Source organism: Pantherophis guttatus, chromosome 10 (assembly GCF_059756535.1).
Source record: "Pantherophis guttatus breed Tessera chromosome 10, ASM5975653v1, whole genome shotgun sequence".
NCBI classification, from domain to species: Eukaryota; Metazoa; Chordata; class Lepidosauria; order Squamata; family Colubridae; genus Pantherophis; species Pantherophis guttatus.
Window position 1 is genome coordinate 14688120 of NC_142072.1, and position 16811 is coordinate 14704930.

The 16811-nt window shown below is 43.9% G+C and overlaps 1 protein-coding gene across 1 annotated transcript in view; it reads left to right on the forward strand.

Annotated features, from left to right (window-relative positions):
- The first annotated feature begins 6426 nt into the window (after positions 1-6426).
- Positions 6427-16811, forward strand: part of CATSPER4 (cation channel sperm associated 4) — a 29037-nt gene continuing 18652 nt past the window's right edge. The window contains exons 1-7 of the mRNA XM_034413747.3: positions 6427-6558; positions 6883-6966; positions 9487-9630; positions 11460-11561; positions 13476-13573; positions 14830-14950; positions 16466-16599. Of these exons, the coding sequence (XP_034269638.2) occupies positions 6451-6558; positions 6883-6966; positions 9487-9630; positions 11460-11561; positions 13476-13573; positions 14830-14950; positions 16466-16599 (791 nt within the window). The 5' untranslated portion in view covers positions 6427-6450. The remainder of the gene's footprint in view (positions 6559-6882; positions 6967-9486; positions 9631-11459; positions 11562-13475; positions 13574-14829; positions 14951-16465; positions 16600-16811) is intronic.

Consider the following 16811-nt stretch of genomic DNA (forward strand, 5'->3'; position numbering starts at 1 on the left):
CTGAACAAAGCTCCGCATTGGCGACAGGAAAGGCATCCGGCCAGTAAACACTCAGCTAGTTCCATTCAGTTGCCCAAGACTCCACCCCGCAAAGGATTATGGGCAGTGATGGGTTCCTCCCGGTTTGGTCCGGTTCGGCCGAGCCGGTAGCCGTGACGATATGATGTCACCGAACCGGTTCTCCCCCCCCCCGCCCTCTCACCCCCCCACCCACATTATTCTTACCTTTTATTTGGTCCCACCCCCAATCTATTGCTGCCTCCTGAGTCCCAGCTGATGACTAGAGGGAAAAAAACTGTTTAAACTCTTGCTGCGGGGCTTCAAAGGGCCGTCCTACAGTGGATCAGTGTTAAAAGCAAACAAATGAGTCGGTCGTAAGTGCGAGGACTTGATCGTAAGTGCGAGGACCTTCCAGAAACGACTCTGACCAGCTAGCCACGCCCACCTAGTCACACATGATCTCCAAGCCACACCCACAAAATAAGCCACGCCCACAGAACCGGTAGTAAAAAAAATTAGAACCCACCCCTGATTATGGGGCCTGTAAAAGAAGATGATAAGGTCCCTTGTTCCTTCTTCAGAATCTCTTCTCTTATTGTCAAAGGCTTTTGATTTCCAACTGCAACCCCTTGGAGAAACTTGGATTACTAAGTGGAGACCAACTTTGCTCCTCACAACAGCATAGGCTGCGCAACCTCTGAATAATTCCTAGGCAATTAACATTAAGATCCCATCCTGAGTTCATACTGATAAAAATTGCTAAAAATAGGCACAATTTAGCTGAACATCTGGGGGGCGATCATCTCAGCTCTTCTGGAGAGGTCTCCTTGGTGAAATTGAAATAGGCAGGTCCTTCTTTTGCAGATTGTAAGATTCTCAGCTGGCCGTATCACGCGCTTTGGCTTCAGCTTTTCCCATGCTTGAGTTAACCTGGGAAGGCTCAGCCATGTCCAGGAAAGTGGCATCCATCCTATTTCTTAGCTCCCTACCACCCCTGTGTGGTCAAAAGCCATCAGTGCAGCTTCATCTGATTTGCAAAAGGGACAAAAGTTCGCAAAGAAACGGTTTAAGGAGGCGTTTCCCAAACCTCTTCCTTTCCCCCAAAATGCTGATCAGAAACTCTTTCTTTAAATATTCTTTTTTTTTTTATGATTGGGTAAGGAGTTTGTTTACGGCTACCAGTGGTGGGTTGCCCCCAGTTCGCACCGGTTCTATAGAACCGGTAGTAAATCCAGCGTGTGCAGAAGAGAGCGTGTGCAGCCCCATTGCAAACCGGTAGTAAAGGTAAGTAGAACCCACCCCTGGCGGCTACCCAAAGAAAAAATGATTTTACTATGATTTTAATTTGGAGTAATTTTCCCAGGTTTGGGAAGCGCGCTTGGGCTATTTCAAGGTTCAAATTTTGTTCAACTGTAATAGTAAAACTCTTGGGAAATTACTTATCTTTCTGGGTAATGGATGTTTCATGATGGATCAGTAATGTTGCCAGGTGTCCACTATTTGAGCGGACAGTCCGCTTTTTTCACATTATGTTCACTATTTTTTTTCACAAAATAGTGGACATTTTTTTAATTCAAATTTTTTTTGTTTTTAAATTATCGGGGTGTTTTAATCTGTCTGGGCCAAAATGATTTAATTTGATTTTATCTGGTTTTTAAATTTTTGTATCTATATATTTTATTGTTTGGCTGTTCACCGCCCTGAGTCCTTTGGGAGTAGGGCAGTATACAAATCAAATAAACTAAACTAAACTAAAAGGTTTATGATGAAATTAAAATGTAATTTAATATTTTACATATTATTATAATATATTTGATGTTTTAAATTTTAAGTAAAGTTTTGAAGTGATTATTTTAATACGTGTTAAAATGTTTGTAAGAAAATATATAATTTAATTGTCATTTTTTTTTTACTACTTAACCCCCATCCCCACCCCCCGCCCGCTTGTCCGCTATTTTTTGGAAGCAGACCTGGCAACCCTATGGATCAGGCCTGTTATTTAGCCAATGTGTGAATAAGCAAGTCTGCCGTGGCATCTTTTTCTATGGGCACCGCTGATGCCCATAGAGTTAAATTTAAAATATGCCCCATCAACAATGCCAAGATGGCAGCTTGAACAAGTAATCAAAGCCTCCCCCTCCTTATGTGCACTGTGCCACACACACACACATAAAAAGGGTTGGGATTTTGGTCATAAGATTGAGAGTACCATCTTGACTTTTCTGACACCCCCTGTGGGTGCATGTGCCAACCTCTCTGAAGGATTATTGAGGAGAAAAATTGGAAGAACGAAATGCTGGCACCTGGAGCTCTTGAAGGAAAAACCTGCTGTATCTGTATAAAAATAAATACATTTAAGATATTCCTTTCTAGAAATCTTTTTTTTTCTTTTTTCATCACTGTTCTGCACAGTAAACATGGATGACATTATATTACTGATTTATAATGGAACACATTTAGTTAATTTGTAGCTATAATTTTGGTCAGCGTTTTAAGTTGATTGAAGTGAGTTAAGCACCAGGTGGAACTGGCGGGGGAAAAAAAAACCAACTCCAGAAAGCTATTTCTGCACTAATTATCTTTAGGACTAAAGCTTTACCTAAGAGGCTCTTAGACCGTAAGTAGCTAAGGTTTTCATGTGAAGATGCTTATAATAAGGATGATAAGAAAGCTAGGCATACATGAGCTGGTCTAGGAGTCATTTTACTTATTTGAAATATATGTTTGTAGTTCAGCTTGCTTTTGGAGGGGGGTATGAGTTTTGGGAAAAAAGGGACATGGTGGCTCAGTGGCTAAGATGCTGAGCTTGTCGATCGAAAGGTCGGCAGTTCAGCAGTTCGAATCCCTAGTGCCGCGTAATGGGGTGAGCTCCCGTTACTTGTCCCAGCTTTTGCCAACCTAGCAGTTCGAAAGCACGTAAAAAATGCAAGTAGAAAAATAGGGACCACCTTTGGTGGGAAGGGAACAGCGTTCCCTGCGCCTTTGGCATTTAGTCATGCTGGCCACATGACCACGGAGACATCTTTGGACAGCGCTGGCTTTGAAACGGAGTTGAGTACCGCCCCCTAGAGTCGGGAACGACTAGCACATATGTGCGAGGGGAACCTTTACCTTTATGAGTTTGGAAAAAGACTGATGAACGTTTTCTGTATTAGTCTATATATTCTTTGTTCCTTGCTATAATTGTTTTCTTTAGAACGGTGAGTAGTATAAGAAGCTGATCTGGGCACACTGAGAATATATCTGCTGAACAAAACTCCTCATTGGTGACAGGAAGGGCATCCGGCCTGTAAACACTCAGCTCCATTCAGTTGCCCAGACTCCACCCCCAAGGGATTATGGGATCGTTAAAACAAAAAAGAGGATGCCTTCAAATCAGTGTTGTCTACTGGTGACTGGACAAATCCCTGCAATTTTCTTGGCCTGATTTTGGAAGTGGTTTGCCATTGCCAGCTTCTTAGGGCTGAGAGACAGTGACTGGCTCAAAATAACCCAGAATGGCTTCATGGCTAATGTAGGACTAGAACTCATGATCTCCTGGCTTGTAGCCTGATGCCTTAACCACCAGGTATCAAATGAAACAGTAAGCGGGGTACAGATGACCTCCTTATGGCCTGGTGTCATAAAACCTAACACAAGCAGTGAAACATCCATCAAGCTGCCTGTGTAGAATATCTTTTTGATTAGTTTTAAATTTGGTAAATTTTGTGAGGGTTTGTGTGTGTGTGCGTGTGTGATTTATGCATTGCAAAAACATTGGCAAGTCTGTAATTTTATGATTTAGTTCTCTAGGCTGATTCAACAAAGGAGCTGGTTGAGAAAGCTGGAGTAGGTATGTTGGGTGCCTACAGCCAGAAGGATGTGGAGGGTTGTTCAGAGATTAGATTCGCCACTATTAAACTTTTTCTGATAAGCCTTTTCTGCTATTTGTAGTACCATGCAGGTATAAAGAATATCTATTGGTACCCACTGTGGTAAGTATGGAAATCTTCCCCTACTGCCAAGGCGATCCTGATTGAGTGATCCTGTGGCTGCATGCAGCATCCTGGATTACCTCTTAATCAGTGGTGGGTTTCAAAATTTTTTACTAACGGTTCTGTGGGTGTGGCTTGATGGGCGTGGCATTGCTTGGTGGGCATGGCAGGGGAAGGATACTGTAAAATCTCCATTTCCTCCCGATCTGCTGGGACTCGGAGGCAGAGAATAGATGGGGGCGGGGCCAGTCAGAATTTTTACTACCGGTTCTCCGAACTACTCAAACTTTCCGCTACCGGTTCTCCAAAACTGGTCAGAACCTGCTGAAACCCACCTCTGCTCTTAATCCCATCCCACAAGGTGTCCTAAAGGTACTTTTCAGTAGGCACCATTACTTTCTTGGTTTTTTTTCCCTTGAAAACATTTCACTTCTCATCTAAGAAGCTTCTTCAGTTCTTGGATGAGAAATGAAACATTTTCAAGGGGGGAAAAAAAACGAGAGAGTGCAGTTGCCTCTTGAAAAGCACCTTTGGGACAACCATGACCTGGATGATTGAGAATAGACATCATCATGGAACTGATGCAGAACACAGATGTGGGATGAGAAAACCCGCAGCAAATGACAATAAAAGATGAACAAAAAATTCAGAAAATAGAGAAGAAACCAGAAGGGACTGAGGAAGGAATAGAGGAGATAAATCCAAAAAACGATACAAGCAGATTTGGAGATGGAAGGGATAGTAATAATTCTTAAAATGGTACAGACAGATTATTCTTTAAGAGTTCAAAATATAGAAGAGAATAAAGAGAAAGCTTTTTTAAAAATGATGAAAGAATTACGGACGGGTGCTCTAGAGCAGGAGTCTCCAACCTTGGCAACTTTAAGACTTGTGGACTTCAACTCTGGGAATTAAAGTCCGCAAGTCTTAAAGTTGCTAAGGTTGGAGACCCCTGCTCTAGAAGATCCAACAGCAAGGGATAGGCATTGTGGTAGATGAAATACTTAGATTAAATAAACATGATGTAAGGCGTTACAAGATTCCAAGGGAAAAGCATGAAAGACTTACCAAAAGGTCGATCAGAGTTGAAATTCAAAAAAGGGCAAGTGATGATGGATAGATATAGAATACTTTTTAATACTGTGTGGTAGCTATTTTACTAAAAGTTAGGAAAAAGAGGTAGAGAGTAGAAATGGGGAAAATAGTATTAAGTATTACTGACATATAATAGAATACTTTACAATAACTATGTATAAACAAATGTTAGAAGTTGAAAGACTTATACATATTGAAATATTATTACTAGTAGTACTGTGTATAATATATATTGACCTCACTGCTCACAAGCGTTTATGGATGTTAAAGAAAAAACTATAAATAGAATAGAACAGAACAGAACAGAACAGAACAGAATAGAATACTTTATTGGCCAAGTGTGATTGGACACACAAGGAATTTGTCTTAGTGCATATGCTTTTGGTGTACATAAAAGAAAAGATACGTTCTTCAAGAATCATAAGGTACAACACTTAATGATAGTCATAGGTTACAAATAAGCAATCAGGAAACAATATCAATATAAATTGTAAGGATACCAGCAACAAGGTTACAGTCATACAGTCATAAGTTGGAGGAGATGGGTGATGGGAACGATGAGAAAATTAATAGTAATGCAGACTTAGTAACTAGTCTGACAGTTAGAGGGAATTATTTGTTTAGCACAGTGATGGCGTTCAGGAAAAAAACTGTCCTTGTGTCTAGTCGTTCTGGTGTGCAGTGCTCTATAGCGTCGTTTTGAGGGTAGGAGTTGAAACTGTTTATGTCCAGGATGTGAGGGGTTTGTGAATATTTTCACAGCCCTCTTTTTGACTTGTGCAGTATACAGGTTCTCAATGGAACGCAGGTTGGTAGCCATGGTTTTTTCTGCAGTTCTAATTATGCTCTGAAGTCTGTGTCTGTCTTGTTGGGTAGCAGAACCAAACCAGACAGTTATAGAGGTACAGATGACAGACTCAATAATTCCTCTGTAAAACTGTATCAGCAGCTCTTTGGGCAGTTTGAGCTTCCTGAGTTGGCGCAGAAAGAACATTCTTTGTTGTGCTTTTTTTATGACGTTTTTAAGGTTAGGTGTCCATTTTAGGTCTTGAGATATGGTAGAACCTAGAAATGTGAAGGTCTCTACTGTTGATACTGTAGCATTGTAAGAGGTGGTAGTATGGGAGGGTTTCTCCTATATATATATAAAGAGAATAGACCTCATCACACAAGGTGAATTATGTTGCCAATTTAGGTATGGCTGGTGCATGAGTTGCCTGATGGAGGACTTATTCGCCAGGAAGAATCCCGCCTCTCCTTCTCAATGTATGTGCAACATTTGTAGGAAATCCTTTTTCCTCCTCAATTTTTTTCCTCTTGGTACCTGCTGCCTTCTCTCTTTCGTCCTGTGGCCGGCTCACCTACATAGAAGGGAACTCTAATGTCTGTGAGGTCACACTTACCAGGTTCTACAGGAGTGGGATGTCCAAGTGACAGTGGTGGACTTGGCAAGGAGAAAAGGATGGAGAACCGTTATAAGGCCTCGTTGGTTAGAGACTGCTTTTCGAATTCTCAATTGGGCTGATGGCGGTGGATAGGTTCATCCTCTCTTTCCTTGGGCGATAGCAACAGTTTGAAACTTCGTGAAGGGCTGGATGAGCCGAAGAGTTTGGGGAACCCCACTTCTAAATGGTCCACAGTCTGCCATGTCACATTGCACTAGACCAAACTAGCTCGCTTTAAGATATTTAGCAACTGATCCCAGGAAATAATGGTCCCAATTCCCCGCCTCCACCCCATCACAGCACCTCTAATTTTTAGAATGTGCTGCAGCAATGTAAACAGATAACAGTGGATATTTTCTTTTCTACAGGCCAGTGATCAATATAATCGGAAGAGTTCTGTTACTGAACTTGAAACACCTCTGATTAGCTGCAAAGAAATCACTCGGGCACAGGTATGCTGCTTTCCCCTTGTGGCTTTATCTGAAGGGCTCTTCCAGGGGTGAAATGCTCCCGGTTTGGACCGGATCACCCAATCCGGTAGCGATGGCAGCGGGTAGTTCGGAGAACCGGTAGCAAAAATCCCTGCCCCCCACCCAGCTGAGCTGCACGATCATCAGAGCCTTTTTTTGTTTTTTTACTTTTAAAAGCATTTTTTCTAAAACCGCTTTGGCTGAAGAGGTTGTAGAAAAAATGCTTCTAACAGTAAAAAAAAAAAAAAAAAGTTGGCCACACCCACCCAGTCACATTACCCACCCACCCCCAAGCCACGCCCACAGAACCGGTAGTAACAAATTTTACATTTCACCATTGGGCTCTTCCCTTCTTTCTCGGTGATGAAAACAGGATTTGGGAAAGTGATTCACTGTAATGGAACATTTACATGGGGAAATTGCAGAGGGAGGAAACAGACAAACGACACTGTCTAAAGGGGTCCCTTTTCTGCAGAAAAGATGAGAGGCCTTAGGAGGGTAGCTTTCACCCAGGCAACAGGGTAGAGCAGTGTTGCCACTATCCAACAGTGAGGAATTGTCCAAGGTACCTTCTTGCCGTCTGACCATTATTGATTCTGCTATCAAACCACCTGGTTTTAACCTGCCTCGCTCTGACCGGTCAAAATTAAGCAGAATTAGGTATGATACTGGAAGAAGTGCCTCTGCCCTCTACTAGTTGGGATGGAAAGATTCCCCTTGTTGCAAAGGTGGTGCTGACACGCAAACTAATTATTCATTCATTCATTCATTCATTCATTCATTCATTCATTGATTAAATTTGTATACCGCTCTTCTCCCGAAGGACTCAGGGCGGTGAACAGCCAAATAAAATACATATAATACAAATGTTAAAAAACCATTAAAATACAATTAAATAATTGGCCCGGAAAACGCAATTTAAAACACCCCAAATTCATAAGACAAATTTAAAATTTAGAAATTTTAAAAAAGTTTAAAAGAGAGGTTAGGCCAGGCCGGCCTGCTGGAAAAGAAATGTTTTGATGGCACGGCGGAAAGCGCGCAGGTCCGGGATCCTCCATATCTCCGGGGGGAGCTCGTTCCAGATGGCGGGTGCCCCCACAGAGAAGGCTCTCCCCCTGGGGGCCGCCAGTCGACATTGTTTGGCCGACGGCACCCTGAGGAGCCCCTCTCTATGGGAGCATACTGGTCGGTGAGAGGCTACTGGTGGCAGAAGGCGGTCTCGTAGATACCCCGGTCCTAAGCCATGGAGCGCTCTAAAGGTGGTAACCAAAACCTTGAAGCGCACCCGGAAGACCACCGGGAGCCAGTGCAGCTCGCGCAGGAGGGGGGGTCACATGGGAGCACCCCATCGTTCCCATAACCACCCGCACGGCCGCATTCTGGACCAGCTGGAGCCTCCGGGTGCTCCTCAAGGGGAGCCCCATGTAGAGAGCATGGGGCTCAATTAAACATATTGTGCAAGGTTGCCCATGATGTGTATTCTCTGGTTCTCTGCATGAAGCAATATCAGAGGTGATTGCCTGGGTAGTTAAATTGCGCATCCAGTTATGAGGCCACTGGTATACCCAGGGGTGGGCTGCTGGGGGTTCGGGAGAACCTCTAGCTAAGATTCTGTGGAGTTCGGAGAACCCCCAAATCCCACTCCCGGCTGGCCCCGCCCACCCTCCCCCTCCCAGGAGTCCCCAAGCGGCCCATTTTGGATGCAGATAAGTGCAGGGTGCGTGTGGAGGCTCGGGGAGGGCAAAAAACAGGCCTACCGGAAGTTCGGGAAGTTCTGAAGGCTGGAAACAGTCCTGTTTTTAGCCTCCAGGGGGTCTCCGGAGCCTGGGGAGGCCGTTTTCGCCATCCCGGAGGCTCAAGGAAAGCATCCAGAGCCTGGGGAGGGCAAAAACAGCCCCCCCACCATGGTGCAGGAAGCAAACTAGGCCATGCCCACCCTAGCCATGCCCACCCAGCAACCGGGCAGAGAGCCCCTTGTTAAAATTTTTGAAGCTCACTCTCTAGGCATACTCCCCAGTTTACTTATAATTACATGGACTGTGTATAGCTATTTAGTTCTCTTCTGTCATATTCTGTCCCTCTCAAAAGGTCAGTCTTGTCCGTCTGTCAGACTTTGCTGCTATCTCAAAATAAATGAATTTCCAAACTGCCAATCTTTAAGGAAATCTTTTCTTTAATTGAGCACAGCCACCGGATCATGACTCGATGCGGACAAGACTGACCTTTTGCCCCCCAATCCCTCCCTTTCTGATCCCCAAATCTCTGCTTCTCATTGGCTATCTTCCAAGTCATTCTTCAGACTTCTTGTCTCGACATTTCCCAGGAATGTCTCCCCCCCTTCATTTCCACGACAACCCGACTTCAAAGGGATTTAGCAGGCAAAAGTTCAGAGCTTATCTCTCTCTCTCTCCTCTGCTCTCTATGCCAGCGTCGAAGCGATGACACATCGTACACTAAATAAATAATAATCGGAGAACCCTACCACTCTTTCTTCAACAGGATGACTGGGATGTGGAAGAATTTATCTCAAAAACCTGCATGGGCAGGTTCCTGCATCATTCCACTTTCAAGATTCTGTTAGCGACCGTTGTAATTGGCAACGCCATCGTCATTGCTCTCCGAACGGAGCCTGTGCTGGAAGATGTTGGTATACCGTGTCTGGCAGGAGAACTGCTTCCTGCTAAAATGTGGGGGTGGGAGAAGACCCCCCCTGCTTCTCCAGGGACTGCCCTGGGTCTTCTGATGATCCCTCCCCCTCCCCCAGCCTCCTTTTTGGGGCCATGAATGAGACAGAAAAGATCACACTCAGCGCTGCACGTTAGAATTTTTTTTTGCGAAGACTCAACATAGGTGACCTAAACCTCCTCGAGACTTAACATGTTTATTTTGATTTTTTAAAAAAAGAAGTTCTCTATAACTTTCCCAATGTAATAATACAGTAAAAAAAAAACTACATGGATCCCATGAGCTGGAAGAAAATCTTATGCACTGCCACCTTGGCAGGCTGTTAAGAAATGGGCTCATTACCTGTAAAAACGGTGCCCGTCCTTGCAATAAGGAAATTAATGGATGGACTTGACGAATTAGCTGACCCCAGATCCCCCCCCCGCGCTTCCTGCTTCCCCTCTGCTCATCTTTTAATTCATATTATGGTGCTTTCCTTGTTTATTTTTATTGTTTCAATGCTTTGCTATTGTTATGTTTACGCTTTTTAAAATTATTTCTTCCATTTTACTGTTATAAGAGACCCTTAGCGGAATGGGACAATTCATCAGAGGCAGCTCGGCGGGTCAGCTTATCACCGCCAAGACACCCCTGTCAACTCAGCACTGCCAGTTGCTTCAGGGCAACTCCACATGGCCAACTGGCCATGGGGAAAACTCACCAATGTAGGATAGGATAGGGTAGGGTAGGGTAGGGTAGGGTAGGGTAGGGTAGGGTAGGGTAGGGTTGGGTAGGGTTGGGTAGGATAGGGTAGAGTGGAGTAGAGTAGAGTAGAGTAGAGTAGAATAGAATAGAATAGAATAGAATAGAATAGAATAGAATAGAATAGAATAGAATAGAATAGAATAGAATAGAATAGAATAGAATAACAGAGTTGCAAGGGACCTTGGAGGTCTTCTAGTCCAACCCCCTGCTTAGGCAGGAAACCCTATACCCGTGATGGCGAACCTATGGCTTGCATGCCCAAAGTGGCACGCAGAGCCATGTCGCCTGGCACGCCAGCCGTTGCCCCAGCCCAGCTCTACCACTCATGCATGCGTGCGTGCCTCCTGCCGGCCAGCTGGTCTTTGGGTCTCTGCCACGCATGCGCGGGGCACGGGGCGCATGCAGGGGCCGCATACATACATGCACAGGGGGTGGGGTGCATGTGCGAGGGTGCTCGCATTGCATTTGGGGGGTTCATGCGTCCCCCCGCCGCCCTGTTTTGGGCCTGGAGAGCCTCCTGCACCAACCTAGAAGCCAAAAGGAGGGGCATGGGGGAATGGTGCATGCGTGGGGTAGGTGCATGTGTGGGGGATGCGCACATGCACAGGGGCGCTCGCATTGCATTTTGGGAGTTCCAGGCATGTGTGTGTGCATTCCCGCATGCGTACTTGCATGCTTTGGGCACTCAGCACCAAAAAGGTTAACCATCACTGCCCTATATAGCTATGCTGGCTGGAGAATTCTGGGAGTTGAAGTCCACAAGTCTTAAAGCTGCCGAGTTTGAAGACCTCTGCCCTAAACCCTTGCCCAGAGTAGCTTGATGGCAAGATGGGTGGTATAATAATAAATAATAAATTTAGCAATTAAATAAATAATCAGCTCACTGTTCTTTCCTGGACTCATTAGCATGCATACGGATGTAAGCGTTATCATGCAAATGAGGCCAATACCCAACCATTAAAGGCCAGGTATGAGAACTTTCAGGGGGGGGGGGGGAAATGTCGGCATGCAAATCTCTTTTTGTTTTTCTTTTCCTTGCGTAGAAATACTTTGGCTTATTCAATGCCGTTGACACGATTGTGCTGTCTTTTCTGATCTGCGAGGTCATCCTCAACTGGTACTATGGATTTGATTTGTATTGGAAGGTGAGTGGGCCAAGTGTTGTTGTGTCTTAAAGTTTAGTCCAGAAAAACGTCATCCAGGCATTGAAACGTGGTGCAAACAGATACGTACAGGTAGTCCTCGACTTACGATCACAATTGAGCCCAACATTGCTGTGGCTAAGGGAAACATACGTTCAGTCAGTTTTGCCCCGTTTTATGACTTTTCTCGCTACGGTTGTTAAGCGAAACACTGCAGTTGGTAAGTTAGAGACACGGTGTTGTGACCCAAGTAGGTAGTAGTCGAGGCAAACATTTCCAAAACAAATGGACTTTATTAGAACATCTGAGAATTAACTCATTCTCAGCGTTGTCCAAACTAAATTAAAACAGATTCTTCATAGCGCAAATTCTTCAGTCTAATCACCAACCTAGGTATAATTAGGCAAATTGCCAAAGGCTTCTCTTGGCAAAAGTTCAGAAGCAGAAGACGCCGACAAGAGATAAGTGCAGCAAGACTATCAACGTTGTTTTTTGGCAAAGAGCCCAAAAGCCGTTGTTGGTCTTTTAAACCTTATGGGAGGGGCCAATCATCTCTTGGCCCTACTCCTGAGTCGTCCTCTTTGCTTTAGCTGCTCTTGCCTTCTGGCAGCTCTTCTCATATGTGCACTAGGAACAGGCTCCTCCTGTTCCTCTGCCTCTGCCTCTGGAGGCTCCGGAGTCCGCACATCACTCCCTGATGGCCCTGACCCCATCTCTGCCTCCTATGCAGAGCCCTCATCCGGGCCTTCCCCAGCCTTCAGGAGTTCAAATCCCACCAGGCTCAAGGTTGACTCAACCTTCCATCCTTCCGAGGTGGGTAAAATGAGGACCCAGATTGTTAGGGGCAAAATGCTGACTCTGTAAACCGCTTAGAGAGGGCTTTAAGCACTATAAAGTGGTATATAAGTCTAAGTGCTATTGCTATTCTGAATTTTGATCTTGTGACTGTGGGGAGGCTGCAACGGCTGTAAGACAGAAAAATAGTCCTAAATCACTTTTTTCAACGCCATTGTAATGGTCACTAAACAATGATTGTAAATTGAGGATTATTTGTAATGGCCCTCTCCCTTGTTGAAAATTGTGCTGATGGCATATATAAGAAATGGTTGCTGTGCTGTAACCCACATATGATTGATGTGTGGAGTCCAGTGGTGAAATCCAAATTTTTTTACTACCGGTTCTGTGGGCGTGGCTTGGTGGACAAGGCTTGGCGGGCATGTCAGGGGAAGGATACTGCAAAATCCCCATTCCCTCCCCACTCCTGGGGGAAGGATATTGCAAAATCCCCATTCCCACCCCACTCTAGTGCCAGTTCTCTGAACTACTCAAAATTTCCGCTACCAGTTTTCCAGAACCTGTCAGAACCTGCTGGATTTCACCCCTGGTGCAGTCTCAGTGCAGAGAAAGAAAATTCTTCATATTTACTAGACTCCTGTGTATAAGCATGGAATGGATCAACTCCCTGAGGTCTTCTCAGGAAGTTCTATCTAGATCCCTGATGATGGATTACTTCTGCTTTCCAATTTGGATCTGAAATTCCTAAATTTGCCTTACTCCCGGACTACAGAATTTGGAGAAGCTTCATCCTTCCATATACCATGTTTTCCCGAAAATAAGACCCTGTCTTATATTTTTTTGAACCCTGAAATAAGCACCTGTCCTTATTTTTGGAGAGGTCTTATTATTTTGGGGTGCGTGGAGCAAGACGGGATTCCTCTTGCTGTCTTACCTGATTTCCAGCTCTGTCTAACCCTAACCGGAGGAAATGGCAGGGACCAGCTGTGCATGCACTTAAATATTTAAGCACAGGCTTATTTTCAGGGGGGGTTCCTTTCAGGGGATGTCTTATTTTTGGGGAAACGCAGTACCTAATCTTCACTTCTTTGTCCCTCAAGGATTTGTTCTCTCCCTAAACAGGACGGCTGGAATATCATAAATTTTTGTATTGTGTTGTACCTATGCATTGGCTTGGTCATTCCTTTATTGGAGAATGAGACACTTTTTCGAATGGTCAGGTAAGGACCTAAAATAAAAAAGTAAGATGATCCCTACTGGATCAGGCCAACGATTTGTTTAGTCCTTGTTCTGTATCATCCAATGGCCAATGTATCTGTGGAAATTCACAAAGACAGACACAAAGATATTAAGACTCTAGAAAGAGTGCAGAGAAGAGCAAGAATGATGATTAGGGGATTGGAAGCGAAAACATATAAAGAACGGTTGCTTGAATTGGGTAGATGTAGTTTGATGAAAAGAAGGACTAGGGGAGACATGACAGCAGCGTTCCAATATCTCAGGGGCTGCCCCAAAGAAGAGGGAGTCAAGCTATTCTCCAAAGCACCTGAGGGCAGGACAAGAAGCAATGGGTGGAAACTAATCAAGGAGAGAAACAACTTAGAACTTAGTTCTAAGGAGAAATTTCCTGACAGTGAGAACAATTAATCAGGGGAACAACTTGCCTCCAGAAGTTGTGAATGCTCCAGCACTGGAAGTTATTAAGAAGATGTTGGAAAACCATTCGCCTGAAGTGGTGTAGGGTTTCCTGCCTGAGCAGGGGGTTGGACTAGAAGACCTCCAAGGTCCCTTCCAACTCTGTTATTCTAATCTTTTATTCTTAGCAACTGGTATTTCATGCTGTTTGTGATTCAGAAGATTCTCAACTAACTTCCCACCTCTTTTTATTACCATATAAAGATACATTTTACATTCTTCCAGATAGACTGATTTAAATAGTGCCAAACGGGATGGCGGTAATGGAACAGGCAGGAACCACAGTCCTGTGGAAGAATACATGTTTGGCATGCACGGAGGCCTTGGGTTCAATTTCTGGACTTGTCTGGGTTTAAAAAAAGAAGAAGAATCAAGCAATAAAAGAAAGGCTCCATTAGCCTATGTGTTCTAGGTTTCACAATGCATTAAACCATGAACTAACCTAATAACCTGGATTCAGACAATATACTGAGAAGTGGTGGGTTGCTACCAGTTTGCCCCGGTTTGGGCGAACTGGTAGCGGCAGTGGCAGGAGGCTCCGCCCACCCGCCCGGACGTCTCTGCACATGCACTCCCATGAGCGAACCGGTAGCGACGGGATTTGAAACCCACATATTTGAAAAATATGGTCGTTCGTTGTGCTGGTTGTGACAATGGGAGTTGAAACCCAGATTATCCAAAGGGCATTGGATTGGGAAAGAATGACTTAAGTCAAGACATTCCTTGGAGTTATCAACTTTATATAAATGTTCATGGACACCGTTTCCATTTTTCCTTCCAGAGTCACGAGGCTGATACAAGTGTGTAGCTTGGTTAGTGGTTTGGCCAGGATGATACAGGTGATCCTGCAGTCCATTCCTGACATGGCAAATATCATGATCCTACTTTTTGCCATCATGCTGGTAAGATGCCTTCATCAGATCTCCTCTCCACACCCTACGTTAAATTATTTTGTCTGGCAATGAACTGACAATGAAAAGAAGGACTAGGAGGTGGCATGATAGCAATGCTTTAATATCTAAGGGGTTGCCATAAAGAAGAGGGAGTCAACCTATTCTTCAATGCACCTGAAGGCAGGACAAGAAGCAATGGATGGAAACTAATCAAGGAGAGAAACAACTTAGAACTAAGGAGATTTCCTGACAGTTAGAACAATTAATCAGTGGAACAACTTGCCTCTGGAAGTTGTGGATGCTCCAACACTGGAAGTTTTTTAAAGAGATTAGACACAATTTGTCTGAAATGGTGTAGGGTTTCCTGCCTGAGCAGAGGTTGTATTAGATGACCTCCAACTGTTGGTTCTATTAGGTCCCTTCCAACTGTTATTTTCTGTTGTTGTTCTGAACTGAGATCTTATTGATCCCATTTCCTTCAGCTTCCTGGGTTTATTTATTTATTTCCCCACGTTTTTTATTTTATTTAAGTGATCAGAAAAAGATAGCTTTTGATTCCCCGTGCTGGAACATTTGACTTCTCTGTGTCAAACTTGGAGATGTCACCAGAATTCTGAGGGCCTAAACCTAGCTTTAGTAAATAGATTCATCCCTTGATAATTTGGCCATCTCAGGTATACCGAGATCAAACTACATCATTTGCAATACAAGAGATCAGATAGAGGATGTAGATGGAGGTTTGCATAAAATCCTAATAGATTAGTCTTCCCCAATGTTATGTCTTCTAGCTTAATTTTTTTTCCCCTCCAGAATTACCAGCTAGCAACGATAGCTGGGGCTTTTCGAGACTGAAGTCCAATGTGTTTGAAAAGGACTAGATGGGAGAAAACTGGAATCAATTGGAAGATTTATTTATATATTTAAATCATTTATATGGCTGCCCTTTTCCCAACAGTGACTCTGCATAGCATACAAAGATTAAAAGCTAAGAATTGTAAATAATAGTCTATAGAGTTGAGGGGCAGAGTTAAATGTGTCATCAGCCTAGAGTCGTTACATTCCCACAAACGATCTTAAGTCCAATTCTATTGGAGTTCTGTTGACTCTTACCTGGTGCCCATTTAATATTCAACTTTAGTTGACTAGGTTTGACCAATAAATCTTCTGAACTATTTAACGTAGTTAACTGAACAATATATGGTCTTGATTCTTTGCACCTGACAATAGGTATCAAAGAGGGGTGGGGAGAAACGGTTCTTTAATTTTACCATTGAATTACAGTATGTGGCTATTTCAGATAGTCCCCACTACTGGGCTGTTGCCTATTTACAAGTTGAGTTGCACGTATGCACCAGCCTGCCACTCCTGTGGCCTGGCCGGTTCCCCTCTCCACCCCCCCTCCCCTGAAAAGGAGGAGTAGGACTGCTGGTCTACAATGTTCTCTTGTGTTTTTCAAATTCAAGGGGGAAGCTATGTCCCAGAAAATGGATATTTTTGCACCATTCTCACTGTGTATATTTGCAGGTCTTCTCTGTGTTTGGAGTGACTCTCTTTGGCACCCTTGTTCCAAAGCATTTTGGGAACCTGGGAACGGCTCTATATTCTCTTTTCATCTGCATCACCCAGGATGGATGGATTAATATTTATAATGATTTCGAGTGAGTAAAATCTTTTTGTATCATAGTGACCAGAATTGGGTAGAGTTTAATTTAAGGATTAAATTTAAAAAGCATTGGAAAACCCAATCAATGCATTTAGTCTGAAGGAATCAAATGCAACTTTCTTATCCAACAGAAAGAAGGGTCTTTGTGGCCATAATTACTCTCTCCCATCCTGCCTTATCTCTTGGTCACCTGTCCATAAAGATAAG